This window comes from Lepidochelys kempii, chromosome 1, assembly GCF_965140285.1.
Source record: "Lepidochelys kempii isolate rLepKem1 chromosome 1, rLepKem1.hap1, whole genome shotgun sequence".
Lineage (NCBI taxonomy): Eukaryota > Metazoa > Chordata > Testudines > Cheloniidae > Lepidochelys > Lepidochelys kempii.
Window position 1 is genome coordinate 211592047 of NC_136380.1, and position 21347 is coordinate 211613393.

The 21347-nt window shown below is 49.1% G+C and overlaps 1 protein-coding gene across 1 annotated transcript in view; it reads left to right on the forward strand.

Annotated features, from left to right (window-relative positions):
• The window catches only part of GNB3 (G protein subunit beta 3), a 44176-nt gene extending 24463 nt beyond the window's left edge, over window positions 1-19713 (forward strand). The window contains exons 6-10 of the mRNA XM_073311680.1: window positions 17182-17344; window positions 17448-17514; window positions 18285-18486; window positions 18942-19158; window positions 19525-19713. Of these exons, the coding sequence (XP_073167781.1) occupies window positions 17182-17344; window positions 17448-17514; window positions 18285-18486; window positions 18942-19158; window positions 19525-19631 (756 nt within the window). The 3' untranslated portion in view covers window positions 19632-19713. The remainder of the gene's footprint in view (window positions 1-17181; window positions 17345-17447; window positions 17515-18284; window positions 18487-18941; window positions 19159-19524) is intronic.
• Window positions 19714-21347: the final 1634 nt, after the last annotated feature.

The following is a 21347-nucleotide window of genomic DNA, read 5'->3' on the forward strand; positions in this document are numbered from 1 at the left end:
AAGTCAGTGGTGCGGATTGTAGAAAGAGAAGCTCCAGTATCAACAAGGAAAGGGAGAGAGAGATCATTTACAGTCAGGACACATTCTCCAGTAGGGGACAGAGGTAATAAGGGAGCTAAAACTTTGTGAGGTTCCCCAGCATCCCATCATTGTTGGGGTGAAAAATAGGGTTGGGGATCAGCTGGAGGAACCAGCGGGGGGTTCACTTGATTTCCCATACAATTATTAGGTCGTCTTGGACACTCCTTTTTCCAGTGTCCAGGCTGTTTACAGTAGTTACAAACCCCAGTTAATCCAGCCCCCCGCCCCCTTCTGCAACCCCGTCCCTGTCCCCGGTGTGGTCTGCTTAGTCCTGAATAATGCTGTATCTGCAGAGCCATTAACTTTTCGGAGGACTGTTCCTCCTTTCCTTTTAAAGTGCGGTGGCAATGCTCTGCTACTGCCAGCAATTTGTCCATGGTTTCAGTTTCCCATCCCACACTTATTCATTTTAACATGCTGCCTGTGGCAGGGAGAAGACCATCAACAAATGCATGTGCCAAGGCCCCCTGCCCATTTACGTCAGGCTCTTGTATTCCTGAATGTTGTAGGAAAATATCAGTTAGCCGGGACCTATAGTCACCTGGGCTTTCTCCTTGCCCTTGCTTACAGCAACGTATTGCTGTCCAGTTTGTTTTAGGAGACCACACTTTGGGAATGGCTTGATGCAGGCGCTTCCAAAGAGCCATACACCAGTCTCTGTATGCTGAATCTGAGCCAGTACTTTCTATGGTTGAGTGGCATGCCTCAGCTGGCCAGTCTGCGGCAGCCAACCATTTTTCATAATAACTGGCAGGAGCTAACAATTTACACAGTTGGAGGAGATCTGTCTCAGAGGGTTCATAGGTTTCACAGATTAACAGAAACTCCTCAGCAAATTTGACAGAGTTTTCCTGTGGTTTGGGAAAACTTTTAACTATAGATAAAAGGTCCGTACAAGTCCAGGGCTTATAATCCCATATGGACTCACTTTCTCCCATCTTAAGGACTCATAAGGGTGCCACAACAGTTTGATCAGAGTCTCTCATTAACCTCCCATCAGGTTCTCTTTTCCAAGAAGAGATGTCAAGAGAATCTTTGCAGTCTGCTTTGGATTTCTTCTTCATAATATTTTGCAGCGCTGCGAGGCCAATGAGGGTATCTTCTTCACTTTCATTATCTGTAGTCACTGAAGATTTTTCCTTTTCTGATTTCTTATTTGCGCAGGAGTATGGTGGGGGTCGGGTTTGATCCGGATCATTGCACAGGACTGGGCAAAGGGGAGCGCTCGGACTAGTGGTGGGAGAGACTGCATCCAATTAAACTGTTAGTTTTTTGATAGAATTTTTAAGAGAGGTGAGTTTTGACTCAGTCCATCTACGATTTGCCTCTTCCCACCACTGCATGAAGCAGTCTACTTCTCCTCTCTCCAATTTGGTTTTTGGGAGGACGAGTTTGCTTTTTAAAGCGTCCACTCCATCCTTGTCCCAAGAACCTAACAGTGGCCACTGCAATTTGGGGTTCTCTAGAGCTAATTTGGACCATTTTTCAAGAAACCTACAAGAGTCTGGACCCCTCCTAAAATACATAAAATAAGCTGGAGTTCCCTTAGGGAACTGTTCTACCTTAGACTTCTGATTACCCATCCAGGAGGACTTCACACAGCACTCACACAAGAAGGAAATTCGGGCTCAGCAGAGCGGTATCCGGTGCAACACACAGAAAGGAGCCCACAGGCTACTGCCTCAACTGCCCTTGCTTTCACACCAGGGGTTATACCCAAGGCGTGGTGCGGCTGCAGCTGTGCAGATTCCACTCATTCAGACCGTGGGGACGGGGACCCCTTGGTCAGCCAGTCTCCGGACAGAGATGGCTCCCAGATTCACACACACACCACGGAGAAGACAGATAGACACAAAGACAAGACAGTCCTCAAACCGGTTAAAGCACAAAAATAATAATTACCTGAGACGTCTGATTCCAGAAGCTGGATCCAAGGACCCCTACCCGAACAGAGTGGGAACCAACAAGTTCAATGGCGTAGACTGCGCTGCTGCTGTGTACCTTTCTGTCTTGTGGAGGATCGCTTGGACTAAGCGTCCAGGCGCCGACTGCCACGACCGTCCTGCAAGGCAGTCAGGGATCACACAGCCTCAGTGAAGCCGCTTGCCATCTCGGTGGGACCTCCAAATTGTCAAAGTTTGACTCAGACTCACAATTTATCAGACCACTCTGTTTTATTAGCAAAGCTGCTCTGCTAATACATTTAGAAGTGAGCCCCCCGAGTGGGGCTTGTGTCTCTTAATTTATACAGTTTTTGGAGAACAAGTTACAGAGAAGTTACAAACAAAAGAAGAAAAAGATTTTAGTCACCACCCTGCGAGATCCCTGAGACCAGTCATGTATCTTCAATTACCTGCCACCCTTAACAATCTTCTTTAACAGCTTCCAGTTAACTTAACTAATTGCCCTTCACACCTTCCATTCTGATGCCTGCTTCTTAGACATGCTGGCTCTATCTTAATTGCTTCTCCATTCAAAAGCTAACTGTCCCTACATGTGCTCCCTCAGATACTTTGTAACATGTTTTGGCATGGCCTCTCATATACAATGTATCCAGCATGTCCCCTTATACAACGCTATACTTATACAATGTTATACTTCCACAGTGGCTTCCTGTAAAGTGGTCTTGTTTCAGAACGGCGAGTCCATTCTTTCCCGCTCTTTGGTGCGGCTAATTCTGCTAGGGTCAGGGGCAGCATGTCAAGGGGCATTCCCGTTTTAGGGGACAGTGCAGTTGGAGCACATACCCAGCAATCAGTCTGGTTTGTTAAAGTAGCAACATGATGCACAAGCGAAACAAAGGAGTTATGCTCCCGATATGCACAGTTTGGAAATAATACAGAGAATAACAATGTTACCCAATAACAATGTTACTCAAGTTGCAGTGGGGGAGGTTTAGGTTGGATATTAGGAAAAACTTTTTCACTAGGAGGGTGGTGAAACACTGGAATGCGTTGCCTAGGGAGGTGGTGGAATCTCCTTCCTTAGAAGTTTTTAAGGTCAGGCTTGACAAAGCCCTGGCTGGGATGATTTAACTGGGAATTGGTCCTGCTTCAAGCAGGGGGTTGGACTAGATGACCTCCTGAGGTCCCTTCCAACCCTGATATTCTATGATTCTACCCAATTAATTATGACCAGAGTCTTCCCAACCCAGGGTCTCCAGTACCTGGGTGGGCCCATTTAGGCATCAAGGTGCCCGCTATCTGTGTCTCATAAACAGTAGCTTTGGCCCGAGATTGTCACTAGATGAGGAGTCAGCAGGTTGGACGGTCCACTGTTCTGCTGACGAGGGGGCAGGTACTGCCTTCAGACGAGAGTGATGGATCCAGTTCTTGTGTCCCTCGATCTTTGCCACTGTATGGGAGATCAGCAGGACGGTATAGGGTCCTTTCCACTTTTCCTGGAGAGGCTCGTCTTTCCAGGTGCGAACAAGCACAGAGTCACCGGGCTGTAAGGAGTGAACGGGAGAGTCCAAGGGGACAGACTGGGAATCCTTGGTATACCTGTGAAGAGACAAGAGAACAGCAGACAGGGAACACATATACTGTGACAAAAAACCATTACCCAACTCCCATTCCCCTGACAGAACCGGGGTGCCATTCATAGGCCATGCCCTTCCAAACATAATTTCAAACGAACTAAGCCCTGATCTACCCTTTGGGAGAACGCGGATCAGGAGTAGGACGAGGGGCAAAGCATCAGGCCATCGCAGTGCGGCTTCTTGGCACACTTTTGAGAGATGTCGTTTAAGGGTCTGATTGGTACGCTCCACTACCCCACTGGCTTGCGGTCTCCAGGGCGTATGGAGTTTCCAGGGGATCTGTAAGGCATGTGAGATGCTTTGAATGATTTTTGACGTGAAGTGTGTCCCGTTGTCAGATTCCATCCACTGGGGGAGTCCAAAGCGAGGAATGATCTCCTTAACAGACTTGAGGGCCACTGTTCTGGCAGTGCAATTACAGCATGGGAAGGCTTCTGGCCATCCGCTGAACCGACCCACTATAACAAGGAGATATTTGAGCCCTTGGGTCCGAGGAAACTCAGTAAAGTCTATTTGCCACACTTGTCCGGGGCCCAGAGTGGGTTCTAGGGCAGCTGGTGGCACAGGATGTCCCGGTTGGGGGTTATTCTTTTGGCAGACTAAGCAGTCCACTTGTACCTGATCAGCCAGGGGTCGGAAGTGATAAAGTATTTTCCCATTAGTTATAGAGAGAGAGATCATTTACAGTCAGGACACATTCTCCAGTAGGGGACAGAGGTAATAAGGGAGCTAAAACTTTGTGAGGTTCCCCAGCATCCCATCATTGTTGGGGTGAAAAATAGGGTTGGGGATCAGCTGGAGGAACCAGCGGGGGGTTCACTTGATTTCCCATACAATTATTAGGTCGTCTTGGACACTCCTTTTTCCAGTGTCCAGGCTGTTTACAGTAGTTACAAACCCCAGTTAATCCAGCCCCCCGCCCCCTTCTGCAACCCCGTCCCTGTCCCCGGTGTGGTCTGCTTAGTCCTGAATAATGCTGTATCTGCAGAGCCATTAACTTTTCGGAGGACTGTTCCTCCTTTCCTTTTAAAGTGCGGTGGCAATGCTCTGCTACTGCCAGCAATTTGTCCATGGTTTCAGTTTCCCATCCCACACTTATTCATTTTAACATGCTGCCTGTGGCAGGGAGAAGACCATCAACAAATGCATGTGCCAAGGCCCCCTGCCCATTTACGTCAGGCTCTTGTATTCCTGAATGTTGTAGGAAAATATCAGTTAGCCGGGACCTATAGTCACCTGGGCTTTCTCCTTGCCCTTGCTTACAGCAACGTATTGCTGTCCAGTTTGTTTTAGGAGACCACACTTTGGGAATGGCTTGATGCAGGCGCTTCCAAAGAGCCATACACCAGTCTCTGTATGCTGAATCTGAGCCAGTACTTTCTATGGTTGAGTGGCATGCCTCAGCTGGCCAGTCTGCGGCAGCCAACCATTTTTCATAATAACTGGCAGGAGCTAACAATTTACACAGTTGGAGGAGATCTGTCTCAGAGGGTTCATAGGTTTCACAGATTAACAGAAACTCCTCAGCAAATTTGACAGAGTTTTCCTGTGGTTTGGGAAAACTTTTAACTATAGATAAAAGGTCCGTACAAGTCCAGGGCTTATAATCCCATATGGACTCACTTTCTCCCATCTTAAGGACTCATAAGGGTGCCACAACAGTTTGATCAGAGTCTCTCATTAACCTCCCATCAGGTTCTCTTTTCCAAGAAGAGATGTCAAGAGAATCTTTGCAGTCTGCTTTGGATTTCTTCTTCATAATATTTTGCAGCGCTGCGAGGCCAATGAGGGTATCTTCTTCACTTTCATTATCTGTAGTCACTGAAGATTTTTCCTTTTCTGATTTCTTATTTGCGCAGGAGTATGGTGGGGGTCGGGTTTGATCCGGATCATTGCACAGGACTGGGCAAAGGGGAGCGCTCGGACTAGTGGTGGGAGAGACTGCATCCAATTAAACTGTTAGTTTTTTGATAGAATTTTTAAGAGAGGTGAGTTTTGACTCAGTCCATCTACGATTTGCCTCTTCCCACCACTGCATGAAGCAGTCTACTTCTCCTCTCTCCAATTTGGTTTTTGGGAGGACGAGTTTGCTTTTTAAAGCGTCCACTCCATCCTTGTCCCAAGAACCTAACAGTGGCCACTGCAATTTGGGGTTCTCTAGAGCTAATTTGGACCATTTTTCAAGAAACCTACAAGAGTCTGGACCCCTCCTAAAATACATAAAATAAGCTGGAGTTCCCTTAGGGAACTGTTCTACCTTAGACTTCTGATTACCCATCCAGGAGGACTTCACACAGCACTCACACAAGAAGGAAATTCGGGCTCAGCAGAGCGGTATCCGGTGCAACACACAGAAAGGAGCCCACAGGCTACTGCCTCAACTGCCCTTGCTTTCACACCAGGGGTTATACCCAAGGCGTGGTGCGGCTGCAGCTGTGCAGATTCCACTCATTCAGACCGTGGGGACGGGGACCCCTTGGTCAGCCAGTCTCCGGACAGAGATGGCTCCCAGATTCACACACACACCACGGAGAAGACAGATAGACACAAAGACAAGACAGTCCTCAAACCGGTTAAAGCACAAAAATAATAATTACCTGAGACGTCTGATTCCAGAAGCTGGATCCAAGGACCCCTACCCGAACAGAGTGGGAACCAACAAGTTCAATGGCGTAGACTGCGCTGCTGCTGTGTACCTTTCTGTCTTGTGGAGGATCGCTTGGACTAAGCGTCCAGGCGCCGACTGCCACGACCGTCCTGCAAGGCAGTCAGGGATCACACAGCCTCAGTGAAGCCGCTTGCCATCTCGGTGGGACCTCCAAATTGTCAAAGTTTGACTCAGACTCACAATTTATCAGACCACTCTGTTTTATTAGCAAAGCTGCTCTGCTAATACATTTAGAAGTGAGCCCCCCGAGTGGGGCTTGTGTCTCTTAATTTATACAGTTTTTGGAGAACAAGTTACAGAGAAGTTACAAACAAAAGAAGAAAAAGATTTTAGTCACCACCCTGCGAGATCCCTGAGACCAGTCATGTATCTTCAATTACCTGCCACCCTTAACAATCTTCTTTAACAGCTTCCAGTTAACTTAACTAATTGCCCTTCACACCTTCCATTCTGATGCCTGCTTCTTAGACATGCTGGCTCTATCTTAATTGCTTCTCCATTCAAAAGCTAACTGTCCCTACATGTGCTCCCTCAGATACTTTGTAACATGTTTTGGCATGGCCTCTCATATACAATGTATCCAGCATGTCCCCTTATACAACGCTATACTTATACAATGTTATACTTCCACAGTGGCTTCCTGTAAAGTGGTCTTGTTTCAGAACGGCGAGTCCATTCTTTCCCGCTCTTTGGTGCGGCTAATTCTGCTAGGGTCAGGGGCAGCATGTCAAGGGGCATTCCCGTTTTAGGGGACAGTGCAGTTGGAGCACATACCCAGCAATCAGTCTGGTTTGTTAAAGTAGCAACATGATGCACAAGCGAAACAAAGGAGTTATGCTCCCGATATGCACAGTTTGGAAATAATACAGAGAATAACAATGTTACCCAATAACAATGTTACTCAAGTTGCAGTGGGGGAGGTTTAGGTTGGATATTAGGAAAAACTTTTTCACTAGGAGGGTGGTGAAACACTGGAATGCGTTGCCTAGGGAGGTGGTGGAATCTCCTTCCTTAGAAGTTTTTAAGGTCAGGCTTGACAAAGCCCTGGCTGGGATGATTTAACTGGGAATTGGTCCTGCTTCAAGCAGGGGGTTGGACTAGATGACCTCCTGAGGTCCCTTCCAACCCTGATATTCTATGATTCTACCCAATTAATTATGACCAGAGTCTTCCCAACCCAGGGTCTCCAGTACCTGGGTGGGCCCATTTAGGCATCAAGGTGCCCGCTATCTGTGTCTCATAAACAGTAGCTTTGGCCCGAGATTGTCACTAGATGAGGAGTCAGCAGGTTGGACGGTCCACTGTTCTGCTGACGAGGGGGCAGGTACTGCCTTCAGACGAGAGTGATGGATCCAGTTCTTGTGTCCCTCGATCTTTGCCACTGTATGGGAGATCAGCAGGACGGTATAGGGTCCTTTCCACTTTTCCTGGAGAGGCTCGTCTTTCCAGGTGCGAACAAGCACAGAGTCACCGGGCTGTAAGGAGTGAACGGGAGAGTCCAAGGGGACAGACTGGGAATCCTTGGTATACCTGTGAAGAGACAAGAGAACAGCAGACAGGGAACACATATACTGTGACAAAAAACCATTACCCAACTCCCATTCCCCTGACAGAACCGGGGTGCCATTCATAGGCCATGCCCTTCCAAACATAATTTCAAACGAACTAAGCCCTGATCTACCCTTTGGGAGAACGCGGATCAGGAGTAGGACGAGGGGCAAAGCATCAGGCCATCGCAGTGCGGCTTCTTGGCACACTTTTGAGAGATGTCGTTTAAGGGTCTGATTGGTACGCTCCACTACCCCACTGGCTTGCGGTCTCCAGGGCGTATGGAGTTTCCAGGGGATCTGTAAGGCATGTGAGATGCTTTGAATGATTTTTGACGTGAAGTGTGTCCCGTTGTCAGATTCCATCCACTGGGGGAGTCCAAAGCGAGGAATGATCTCCTTAACAGACTTGAGGGCCACTGTTCTGGCAGTGCAATTACAGCATGGGAAGGCTTCTGGCCATCCGCTGAACCGACCCACTATAACAAGGAGATATTTGAGCCCTTGGGTCCGAGGAAACTCAGTAAAGTCTATTTGCCACACTTGTCCGGGGCCCAGAGTGGGTTCTAGGGCAGCTGGTGGCACAGGATGTCCCGGTTGGGGGTTATTCTTTTGGCAGACTAAGCAGTCCACTTGTACCTGATCAGCCAGGGGTCGGAAGTGATAAAGTATTTTCCCATTAGTTATAGAGAGAGAGATCATTTACAGTCAGGACACATTCTCCAGTAGGGGACAGAGGTAATAAGGGAGCTAAAACTTTGTGAGGTTCCCCAGCATCCCATCATTGTTGGGGTGAAAAATAGGGTTGGGGATCAGCTGGAGGAACCAGCGGGGGGTTCACTTGATTTCCCATACAATTATTAGGTCGTCTTGGACACTCCTTTTTCCAGTGTCCAGGCTGTTTACAGTAGTTACAAACCCCAGTTAATCCAGCCCCCCGCCCCCTTCTGCAACCCCGTCCCTGTCCCCGGTGTGGTCTGCTTAGTCCTGAATAATGCTGTATCTGCAGAGCCATTAACTTTTCGGAGGACTGTTCCTCCTTTCCTTTTAAAGTGCGGTGGCAATGCTCTGCTACTGCCAGCAATTTGTCCATGGTTTCAGTTTCCCATCCCACACTTATTCATTTTAACATGCTGCCTGTGGCAGGGAGAAGACCATCAACAAATGCATGTGCCAAGGCCCCCTGCCCATTTACGTCAGGCTCTTGTATTCCTGAATGTTGTAGGAAAATATCAGTTAGCCGGGACCTATAGTCACCTGGGCTTTCTCCTTGCCCTTGCTTACAGCAACGTATTGCTGTCCAGTTTGTTTTAGGAGACCACACTTTGGGAATGGCTTGATGCAGGCGCTTCCAAAGAGCCATACACCAGTCTCTGTATGCTGAATCTGAGCCAGTACTTTCTATGGTTGAGTGGCATGCCTCAGCTGGCCAGTCTGCGGCAGCCAACCATTTTTCATAATAACTGGCAGGAGCTAACAATTTACACAGTTGGAGGAGATCTGTCTCAGAGGGTTCATAGGTTTCACAGATTAACAGAAACTCCTCAGCAAATTTGACAGAGTTTTCCTGTGGTTTGGGAAAACTTTTAACTATAGATAAAAGGTCCGTACAAGTCCAGGGCTTATAATCCCATATAGACTCACTTTCTCCCATCTTAAGGACTCATAAGGGTGCCACAACAGTTTGATCAGAGTCTCTCATTAACCTCCCATCAGGTTCTCTTTTCCAAGAAGAGATGTCAAGAGAATCTTTGCAGTCTGCTTTGGATTTCTTCTTCATAATATTTTGCAGCGCTGCGAGGCCAATGAGGGTATCTTCTTCACTTTCATTATCTGTAGTCACTGAAGATTTTTCCTTTTCTGATTTCTTATTTGCGCAGGAGTATGGTGGGGGTCGGGTTTGATCCGGATCATTGCACAGGACTGGGCAAAGGGGAGCGCTCGGACTAGTGGTGGGAGAGACTGCATCCAATTAAACTGTTAGTTTTTTGATAGAATTTTTAAGAGAGGTGAGTTTTGACTCAGTCCATCTACGATTTGCCTCTTCCCACCACTGCATGAAGCAGTCTACTTCTCCTCTCTCCAATTTGGTTTTTGGGAGGACGAGTTTGCTTTTTAAAGCGTCCACTCCATCCTTGTCCCAAGAACCTAACAGTGGCCACTGCAATTTGGGGTTCTCTAGAGCTAATTTGGACCATTTTTCAAGAAACCTACAAGAGTCTGGACCCCTCCTAAAATACATAAAATAAGCTGGAGTTCCCTTAGGGAACTGTTCTACCTTAGACTTCTGATTACCCATCCAGGAGGACTTCACACAGCACTCACACAAGAAGGAAATTCGGGCTCAGCAGAGCGGTATCCGGTGCAACACACAGAAAGGAGCCCACAGGCTACTGCCTCAACTGCCCTTGCTTTCACACCAGGGGTTATACCCAAGGCGTGGTGCGGCTGCAGCTGTGCAGATTCCACTCATTCAGACCGTGGGGACGGGGACCCCTTGGTCAGCCAGTCTCCGGACAGAGATGGCTCCCAGATTCACACACACACCACGGAGAAGACAGATAGACACAAAGACAAGACAGTCCTCAAACCGGTTAAAGCACAAAAATAATAATTACCTGAGACGTCTGATTCCAGAAGCTGGATCCAAGGACCCCTACCCGAACAGAGTGGGAACCAACAAGTTCAATGGCGTAGACTGCGCTGCTGCTGTGTACCTTTCTGTCTTGTGGAGGATCGCTTGGACTAAGCGTCCAGGCGCCGACTGCCACGACCGTCCTGCAAGGCAGTCAGGGATCACACAGCCTCAGTGAAGCCGCTTGCCATCTCGGTGGGACCTCCAAATTGTCAAAGTTTGACTCAGACTCACAATTTATCAGACCACTCTGTTTTATTAGCAAAGCTGCTCTGCTAATACATTTAGAAGTGAGCCCCCCGAGTGGGGCTTGTGTCTCTTAATTTATACAGTTTTTGGAGAACAAGTTACAGAGAAGTTACAAACAAAAGAAGAAAAAGATTTTAGTCACCACCCTGCGAGATCCCTGAGACCAGTCATGTATCTTCAATTACCTGCCACCCTTAACAATCTTCTTTAACAGCTTCCAGTTAACTTAACTAATTGCCCTTCACACCTTCCATTCTGATGCCTGCTTCTTAGACATGCTGGCTCTATCTTAATTGCTTCTCCATTCAAAAGCTAACTGTCCCTACATGTGCTCCCTCAGATACTTTGTAACATGTTTTGGCATGGCCTCTCATATACAATGTATCCAGCATGTCCCCTTATACAACGCTATACTTATACAATGTTATACTTCCACAGTGGCTTCCTGTAAAGTGGTCTTGTTTCAGAACGGCGAGTCCATTCTTTCCCGCTCTTTGGTGCGGCTAATTCTGCTAGGGTCAGGGGCAGCATGTCAAGGGGCATTCCCGTTTTAGGGGACAGTGCAGTTGGAGCACATACCCAGCAATCAGTCTGGTTTGTTAAAGTAGCAACATGATGCACAAGCGAAACAAAGGAGTTATGCTCCCGATATGCACAGTTTGGAAATAATACAGAGAATAACAATGTTACCCAATAACAATGTTACTCAAGTTGCAGTGGGGGAGGTTTAGGTTGGATATTAGGAAAAACTTTTTCACTAGGAGGGTGGTGAAACACTGGAATGCGTTGCCTAGGGAGGTGGTGGAATCTCCTTCCTTAGAAGTTTTTAAGGTCAGGCTTGACAAAGCCCTGGCTGGGATGATTTAACTGGGAATTGGTCCTGCTTCAAGCAGGGGGTTGGACTAGATGACCTCCTGAGGTCCCTTCCAACCCTGATATTCTATGATTCTACCCAATTAATTATGACCAGAGTCTTCCCAACCCAGGGTCTCCAGTACCTGGGTGGGCCCATTTAGGCATCAAGGTGCCCGCTATCTGTGTCTCATAAACAGTAGCTTTGGCCCGAGATTGTCACTAGATGAGGAGTCAGCAGGTTGGACGGTCCACTGTTCTGCTGACGAGGGGGCAGGTACTGCCTTCAGACGAGAGTGATGGATCCAGTTCTTGTGTCCCTCGATCTTTGCCACTGTATGGGAGATCAGCAGGACGGTATAGGGTCCTTTCCACTTTTCCTGGAGAGGCTCGTCTTTCCAGGTGCGAACAAGCACAGAGTCACCGGGCTGTAAGGAGTGAACGGGAGAGTCCAAGGGGACAGACTGGGAATCCTTGGTATACCTGTGAAGAGACAAGAGAACAGCAGACAGGGAACACATATACTGTGACAAAAAACCATTACCCAACTCCCATTCCCCTGACAGAACCGGGGTGCCATTCATAGGCCATGCCCTTCCAAACATAATTTCAAACGAACTAAGCCCTGATCTACCCTTTGGGAGAACGCGGATCAGGAGTAGGACGAGGGGCAAAGCATCAGGCCATCGCAGTGCGGCTTCTTGGCACACTTTTGAGAGATGTCGTTTAAGGGTCTGATTGGTACGCTCCACTACCCCACTGGCTTGCGGTCTCCAGGGCGTATGGAGTTTCCAGGGGATCTGTAAGGCATGTGAGATGCTTTGAATGATTTTTGACGTGAAGTGTGTCCCGTTGTCAGATTCCATCCACTGGGGGAGTCCAAAGCGAGGAATGATCTCCTTAACAGACTTGAGGGCCACTGTTCTGGCAGTGCAATTACAGCATGGGAAGGCTTCTGGCCATCCGCTGAACCGACCCACTATAACAAGGAGATATTTGAGCCCTTGGGTCCGAGGAAACTCAGTAAAGTCTATTTGCCACACTTGTCCGGGGCCCAGAGTGGGTTCTAGGGCAGCTGGTGGCACAGGATGTCCCGGTTGGGGGTTATTCTTTTGGCAGACTAAGCAGTCCACTTGTACCTGATCAGCCAGGGGTCGGAAGTGATAAAGTATTTTCCCATTAGTTGGATAAGTGCTTCCCTGCCAGCATGAGTGATTTGATGTAGTTTCTGCAGCACCGGCCGGATCAGGCCCTTTGGTAGGAGGACCTTCCCTTCTGGGGAATGGAGCCATCCATCCCTCCTTTTCCTGGAGACCGAGTTTGTCAGTTAGTTGTCTCTCCTCCCCAGAGTACTGAGGGGTTGGAAGCTCCCCTACTGATGGGATAAGGGCATGCATATGGGCGTTCTCAGCCTGAGGGGATGGCAGGGTGGCAGCATGCTTCGCCTCTCTATCTGCCCAGGCGTTACCTCTGGCCACATCTTGATCTTCCCTTTGATAGGCTTTACCGTGTACCACCGCCACTTCTGTGGGAAGTTGTACGGCTTCTAGAAGCTGGAGGATTTGGGGCTCATAGTTGACTGGGGAGCCTTGGGCTGTCAGCATTCCCCTTTGCTTCCATAGGCCAGCATGAGCATGCAGCACACCAAAAGCATATTTTGAATTGGTAAAAATGTTGACCCGCTTTCCTTTTGGCAGTTCAAGTGCACGGGTCAGGGCTATTAGTTCGGCCAGCTGGCCAGAGGTCCCAGCAGGCAAACCTTCAGCTTCCACAGTGTCATGGAGGGTCACAACAGCAAAACCCGCCCTCCTTTGCCCATCTATTACAGTACTGCTACCATCAGTGTACCACTCATAATCTGCATTTGGGAGGGGTACATCCTTTAAATCCAGATGGCTGGAGTACTGGGCATCTATGATCTCTAAACAGTCATGTTTCTGTTCCTCTGTTTCTGGCAAGAGGGTGCCTGGGTTAAGGGAGGGGCAAGGCTGTAAGGTGACTTCAGAGTTCTCTAACAGCTTAGCCTGATACCGAGCAATCCGAGCCTGGGTGAGCCAGAGCCCACCCTTGGTGTCTAGCAGGGCTCAGACCATATGGGGAGTATAGATTTGCATATCCCCTCCCAATGTTAGCTTCTCGGCTTTCTCAAGCACTAGGGCAGTGGCTGTGACCGCCCGTAAACATGCTGGCCAACCCTTTGCAACCTGATCCAGTTGCTTAGAAAAATAGGCCACGGGACGTCTCCATGCTCCTAACAGCTGTGTGAGCACTCCTAGTGCCACCCCCTTTCGTTCGTGTACATACAACTGAAATGGCTTAGAGAGATCTGGCAGGCCCAGAGCCGGGGCTTCCATCAACTTCCTTTTCAAGATTTTAAATGCCCTGTCAGCCTCTGGGGTCCAATAGAAGGGGTCATGATCTGCTCCTTTTACACAGTCGTTCAGGGGTTTAGCCCATAGTCCAAACTCTGGGATCCATATCCTGCAAAAGCCTGCCATGCCCAGAAAAGCTCTGAGCTGTTTACGAGTGCTTGGGGTAGGGACTTGACAGATAGCTTTCTTTTTTTTTTCTCTTGAAAGCTGACGTTCCCCTTGCCTTAGCTGTAACCTGATTCCACTCCACCTCAGACAACAGGGTTCTCAGGAGGATATTACAGTCGTCTCAATCCGGCTTGTGACTACTGAGGCACCCCTCAAAGACTGAAATAAACCAGCTTGCGTTCGTTGAGAATTCCCCAGCCTGTGTTTTAAAAGCTGTTAAGTCTATTGGATTGAATGGCACATGAGTGTAAACTTGCACAGTGGTAGCCTGACGTCCGTCTGCCTCTGGGCAAGCCACAACAGTCTTGGTAATCAAAGGATAGAGTCCCACCGAGGGGGCAATCTCTGTAACCCGAGGCATCCTACCCTTATAAGGTGAGGGTGTTGGGGCCGAAGGGGACACCGGCTCTGCCATTACAGTGGAGGTGGGGGTCTGGGGACTAACATTAGCTGCTACGAACCAGTCAGAGTCAAATTACAGCTCTGCAGAATTACAGCTCTGTTCTATCTCTCTTAAAGCCATAAACGCTTGTGCATACAGATGTTCATTCCATTTACCCATTCACTAACAAAACAAAACTAATAGGAGGATCGTATTATAATTGATTGACCCTCCCGGTGGCCACCGTTCCTGGTCCTCTAGCCAATATTGAGGCCAGTCTACTGTACAAAACCTTTTCGATTTGCTTTTTGTCATTGGATCTGATCCAAACACTTTCCAGTTTGCTAGAATGCATTCTAGGGGCGTACACTGTGCCCTGCCTCCCGAGCTCTGTCCCTGTCCCATACCTACAGGGTAACTCTGGGCGTCCCCAGGTTCCAACAGAGCATACAATCCGGATTTCAAAAGGTTCCTACCTTATCCAAGGGACCGGTTCCCCACCGTCGCCCGCAGCTGCTCCTCCCCTCTGTCCAAGGGACCGGTTCCCCACCGTCGCCCGCAGCTGCTCCTCCCCTATGTCCAAGGGACTGGTTCCTCACAGTCACGCACAGCTGCTTCTCCACTATGAGTGCGTTGCACCGTTGTGCCCCCCGGGGTCGATCAAATCGCGTCTCCTCCAAGGCCCCCGATGAACTCACCAGTGCGTGCTGGGCGTCGGTTCTCGCTGCAATCCTCGACCTCCAGGAGGGGTCCAGGCAAGGCTAAATAGCAGCCTCGTCGCCCACCCAGGGATGCCAAAAGCTGTTGCCAGTGCCAGAGGCGAACAACAGCAAGGTTCGTCATCCGGTGTGCGTCACCCAATAATCACAACGGGGTGGAGAAGCAGAAAAGTTTATTTGCAGCTGCAAACAAGGTACAGGGAGAATAGAATCTCAAATCCTGCACACAGAGCAGGAAGTTACACAGGCTTTTATACATCCTTTCTTCAGCATACTTATCCAATAGCAAGCTGCCCTACGTATCCATATAGCCAGCCAATCCAGTTACCAGCTAGTTCCCTTGTTCTCTGTACCATCTGTTAAACCATACATAAAGCTGCTTTATTCAGCATTGTTCTTCCATATCTGCCCTGTTTGGCCTTGTTTAGTTTCAGGCAGTCTGACTTTGCAACATATTGTTGCAGATCCTCAGCATAACTGCTGCGAGTGCCTCCAGGTGGGGGGGGCCCAAGGACACTTGGGCCTAGTACACATAGCTGCTGCGAGTGCCTCCAGGCGGGGGGGGGGGGGGGGAAGGGAAAGGACACTTGGGCCTAGTGCGAGGGGGCTTCATCGACACTCGTGGTCTTCCATCCCCGCGAGTTACCTAGTGGCCATGCCCCAGTGTCCCCAACATCAGTCATGTACAAAATCTAGCTCCAGTTTAGCCAAATGCTCTAGAAAGTGTCTGCAAGCACCAAATCTCTCCCAGGTTTGTATTCCGTTTGCAAATTAATTTGAAAAAATAATCTCTGTATTCTTGAGGGTTGCCAGACCCTTTTTGCAATGGCAGTAAACGGTTTAAGGTCAGTTTCAGCTAAAACTGGCCTCCCCTAAATAAAGACATGAAACTTTTTACCCCCATGGACTCGGGCCAAAGCCACCTCCTCTATTTGAGTGTACTGACGCTAAGGGTGTCGGGAGGTATGACTGCAGCACGTGGATGTGTCTGAGCTAGCTTTGATCTCTTGTTTCTGACCTGGGTTCTGACTGTGGGTTCTGCATGCCTCTAGGCCTCAGGTCTTTTTTCTTGCAGTATTTTGGATTCTCTATCATTTCTACAGTGTCAGAGCTGCAGTCTGGACTGGGTGACATCTGTTGCTTGGTAAATTCTATTTGTTCAGTCTCCTAGTAGTCTGTCTGTGGTTTGTTCCAGATCCCAAACACTACCTGTTCTCTTATGAGGGACTCAGATAAGCCCCCAGAACTGTATGATTGGCTCTTTAGCCTTAGATCAGACACACAATCTTCTTCTATAGTTTCGCCTTCCTTTTGTTCCCTTCTCTCTGATTAAAAACATCTCTCATATGTCTCATTTTTTAGATGGAGTGCAGTATTCAAATGCCAGTACTACGATTTCATAGCTAGCATCCTCTGCCTGAGTTAACTGAAAACTATTCAACCCATCAAGTACTTCTGAACCAGCTATTGTCAGAAATGAGGCTTCCTTCTGATGATTTTCCTTTCCACTGGCATCCATGGCTCGTAGATGTGGAGTGAAGGACCCTTTGAACCTTCTCCAGTTGTCTTCCAAATTCCACAGCAGTTCAGCTCTAGTGGGGGCTTTTAACCACTCCATTATTTCACTTGTCTAAGTGCCTTTTCACTCCTAGTACCATGTGGTGCTCAGTGATCGCTCAGACAAAGTGCTTTACAGATATCTGCTTCATTCACTATCTCAGTTCCAACTGCCTCCGAGTTGCATAACATGAGCCTCTTAAAGGTACAATTACCCACAAGCACCTCCTACTGGGATAGGTTGAAACCGGGAGTTTCCCCTACAGCCATCTTACTCACCCTGCCTCTTACAGCACCTCCTGCTGGGAGAGGCTGTGACTGGAGTGGCTCCCCTCACAGGCAGCATTCTTGCCCTGTGCCCTTCATTTTCTCTTTCTGGGAAAGTCCAGGACTGTTTCATTTCTCCCCAGGTTCATGCCATCCCTCTCCGCTCGTCCTGGGTCATGACCTGTGCCTACGCCCCCTCAGGGAATTTTGTGGCCTGTGGGGGTCTCGACAACATGTGCTCTATCTATAATCTCAAGACTCGTGAAGGCAACGTCAAAGTGAGCAGGGAGCTCTCGGCCCACACAGGTGAGTACCCTCCCCACCTCTGCAGCCCAGGGCATCCCTGCCCCTGAGCCTAACTCTCCTGCCCCCGCCATTATTCTCATCACCCATTATTCCTGCCCCTAAGGTTACCTCTCCTGCTGCCGATTCCTGGATGACAATAATATCGTGACGAGCTCCGGAGACACCACATGGTGAGTGATTCCCTTCGCCCTCTCACCAGACACTGGTGCTACCAACTAATTATTTTATTGCAAGTCCCCAATATGTGGCATTTATCTTAAAGCCCCAATCCCAGAAGTCATGGGATTAGGCCAGAATCTCAAGTTTTTAGCCCTGATGGTTGCAGAGAAAACTGGAAAATGTGACCCCAGTGCATCTTAAAGGCTCAAAAACCAGATGACAACAAAAATAGACCCAATTTTTTTTTATGTTTGAAACTCATGATCCACAGTTTTTGAATGCTTGGGGTAGCAATTCTGAGGCATAGAGAAGTATGGGAGAGCTGCAAAGAGGAGGCTGATTCCTCTCTCCTTCTGTATAATAAACTTGGTGGTTTTCTTTCCAGGTGAGGCCAGGTCTATACTAGAAAATTTGTAAAATTACAATAATCACCCCCTAGGCAATATTGCTGTGCTACCAAAAGTTTTTAACATAGACCTGGCCAGAATTAGCTCAAGCCTTTAGACCTAGGCTACAACACAACCCAGTAGCCCGGTTGTATAGGTGATAAGCTGTATTGACACAATGTGATAAGGAGGTTCCAGTTGTGTTAAGCTGACTTGATTGGTAAAGGTATCTTTTTCCATCAGGTAGCCTGGGCCATAGTTTCCATCCCTTCTTCTAAAATGGGGTAAACTCCCCAATGTAGCCTTAAGGCTGGTCCATCTCCCGTGGCCACAAGACTCTAGCACTTCTGTTGCTGTAGCCCTAAGGACTCGACTCTTCTCTCCTCCCCTTACAGCGCGCTCTGGGATATTGAAACAGGACAGCAGAAGACTGTGTTTATGGGTCATACTGGAGACTGCATGAGCCTGGCCGTCTCTCCAGACTTCAAACTCTTTATCTCCGGGGCCTGCGATGCCACTGCCAAGCTGTGGGACGTACGGGAGGGAACCTGCCGTCAGACATTCACAGGGCATGAATCGGACATCAATGCCATCTGTGTATGTACCCTGTCCAGCCTGGGGGAGCAGCAAATATGTGTGTTTAAGGCCCAGGACTGAAACAGTCATGGGGGCATGATCATAGCTGTGTGTGGGGAGCCACCCATCTGAGGAAGGATGCTCACATGGTTTGGGTGCTAACCTGGGACTTGGAAGATCTGGGTTTAGTTCCCTGCCCTATGTGACCTTGGACAAGCTCCTCAGTCTCTCTGTACCTCAGTCCCCAACTGTAAAGGGGACAGTAGCATTGCCCTACCTCACTGGGGTGTAAAACCACCAACATTTACAAGATGCTCAGACTCTATGGTAATTGGACCAGATAAGTACCTTACCTAGGGCCCTGGGCTGGAATGGCAGGGCTTTGTCAGAGCCGGGGTAGGGGGCAGGCTGGTGTAGTAGGTGCTGTGGGACAGGATTATGGTCCCTTGCATGAATGGTGCCGTCTCCCTCTTCAGTTCTTCCCCAATGGTGAGGCTATCTGCACCGGTTCAGATGATGCCACCTGCCGCCTCTTTGACCTGCGGGCGGACCAGGAGCTCATCGTCTATTCCCACGAGAGCATCATCTGTGGAATCACCTCAGTCGCCTTCTCCCGCAGCGGGCGTCTGATGCTCGCTGGATATGATGACTTCAACTGCAACATCTGGGACTCCCTGAAGGGGGAGCGTGTGGGTGAGTGGGTTCTGGAGTTGCCTGTTAAGACAGCCTACTGCACTGGAGGCCTGGGAACCCCAGCAAGTCACTCCATAGGAGACAAAGCCCCCTTTTGTAGGAGGGGCAGGTTAATAGCCGGGGAGTCAATTCTCCCAGAGGCTCTCCGTTGTGGAAGGTAAGTCACCCTTTTCCTAGGAAGGGCAGGTTAGTTCTGCTGAGGGAAATGCCTCCCCTTGGCACTAAGGTATGCACAAGGTGCCTGCTAGGATGATGTGCGCAGCTGGCGTGGTGCATAGCAGCGTACGGGCACGTAGGCCACATTCCCACACTGTAGCATGTCTCCCCCCGTCCTTCTCTTGCTGATGTCTGCTCTCTCCCCCCCAGGGATCCTCTCCGGTCACGACAACAGGGTGAGCTGCCTGGGGGTGACAGCAGATGGCATGGCCGTGGCTACTGGCTCCTGGGACAGCTTCCTCAAGATTTGGAACTGAAGAGGATGATGGGGAGAGGGAGATTATTGGGAGGAGGGTGTCCACACAAAACACATTGTCAGTTGAGCACAATTGATATTTCTACCTGTTAGTCACAGGCATGTCTCTCTCTCTCTGAGTCTCTTTTGGGGGCTCCCTAGTCTGCAGGAGGGGTCTAGGGGAAAGGAGCCCTCCATTAGCTGTTCCCCCTAACCCACTTCCTAAATATGCCATAAGGCTTTCAGCCTGGGACAGATTGTAGGACCCAGATAAGTGAGACTGTTTTGCAAGCTTTAGGACCTTGCACTGTACACTCCGTGACACCCATTCCTCCCCCAACTGACTCCACACCATTTTATCCCTACATTGCCCCCCCACCCCAACCACCCACTAGAGAGACAACCACCATTCCCTGAAAAAGACCCTACCTTGAGGCAGGGACCCCCCCACTACATAACTACAACCATTTCTCCACACACACCTCCCCTAATCCTCCCAAAGAGGAACCCTCCTCCTTGCACACGGGTATAGAGAAGAGATTTTAGCCAGCTAGGACTCTGCATCGAGCTTTGCTAAGAGGGGCTAATTTCTGTGGGCCTCCTCCCTCCCCCGCACCAGTTAGCTGTTTTATCTATGCATCAAATGGGGGTGGGGAGTTTACTGCCACATCTAGGGCATCAAGGGTAGGGAAATGTTAATTTATTTTTATTTATATTCCTGTAGCTATGCCCTTCCCCTCACCCACATATGCTGTGTATTGCTCTTGCTCTTGCCCTTGCATTAGCCTGTAGACCACCTCAGCCCCTGCTTTCAAGACATAACTATCATACAGGAGTTTCAGGCAAAATAAAGAGATCAAGTGAGATGCGTGTGCTACATCATTTGAGATAGACACTGGACTGAGCTACTTCAAATGGTGCTGGGGAACACAGGGGATAATCATCTGGGAACTCCTAGGTGTCTACTGCACTCAGCTCTAGCCCCTCAATCTGAGGCAGGCCCCAGAGGAGGGAGAAATCATGGGCCTCCCCCTCTCTTGATGCCCTGGGAGGTCCTATTCAGTCTCCCCCTTCTTCCACCCTATGTCAGACACGTGGCTGCTCCCTCTGGAGTACACAAGGGGTCAAGTTGGGAGCAGGAGATTGAGATTTGCTACAGTCAGCCACTGAAAGACTCTCAGGGGGCTGAGGATGTGGGAAGGCCCCTCCATCAAGCTCAGGAAATTCTGAGCCAGCAGCCAGCCACCAGACACCTTCCTGGGGTCCCAGTTTGGTGTAGCTAAGAAAGGGCCTAACCACATGAGATGCCAGAGGCAGCAACAAAGCAGTTATGACCACACTTACAACAGAAACTACCATGCCAAAGAGACAACACCCAGCATGCAATGCTTAGGAGTGGAGGGGTACAACTCCCAGCATGCCATATTCTCATTCTAAAGTGAGGTACCCCCCTAGCCGCAGAACAGCTCTTAACCTTTGACTATAGCTCCCCATATGCAATATTTCTTCTCACTTCACTAGTGACTACCACTCTTAGCATGTCACAGACCCTGGCTCAAATGGCATATGCCATTGCATGCTGGAGATCAGTTTCTACTTCCCTTCAAGGTTGGTGGGGGATTCCTCCCATAAGAACCTAATTGTTTTGGGCCCAAGATTCAGCAACTGGACAGGCACTGGGCAAGGAGGTGACTGCTAGCCCTGGTAGGATGCAGCAAGACACTAGTGCAGCCAGATG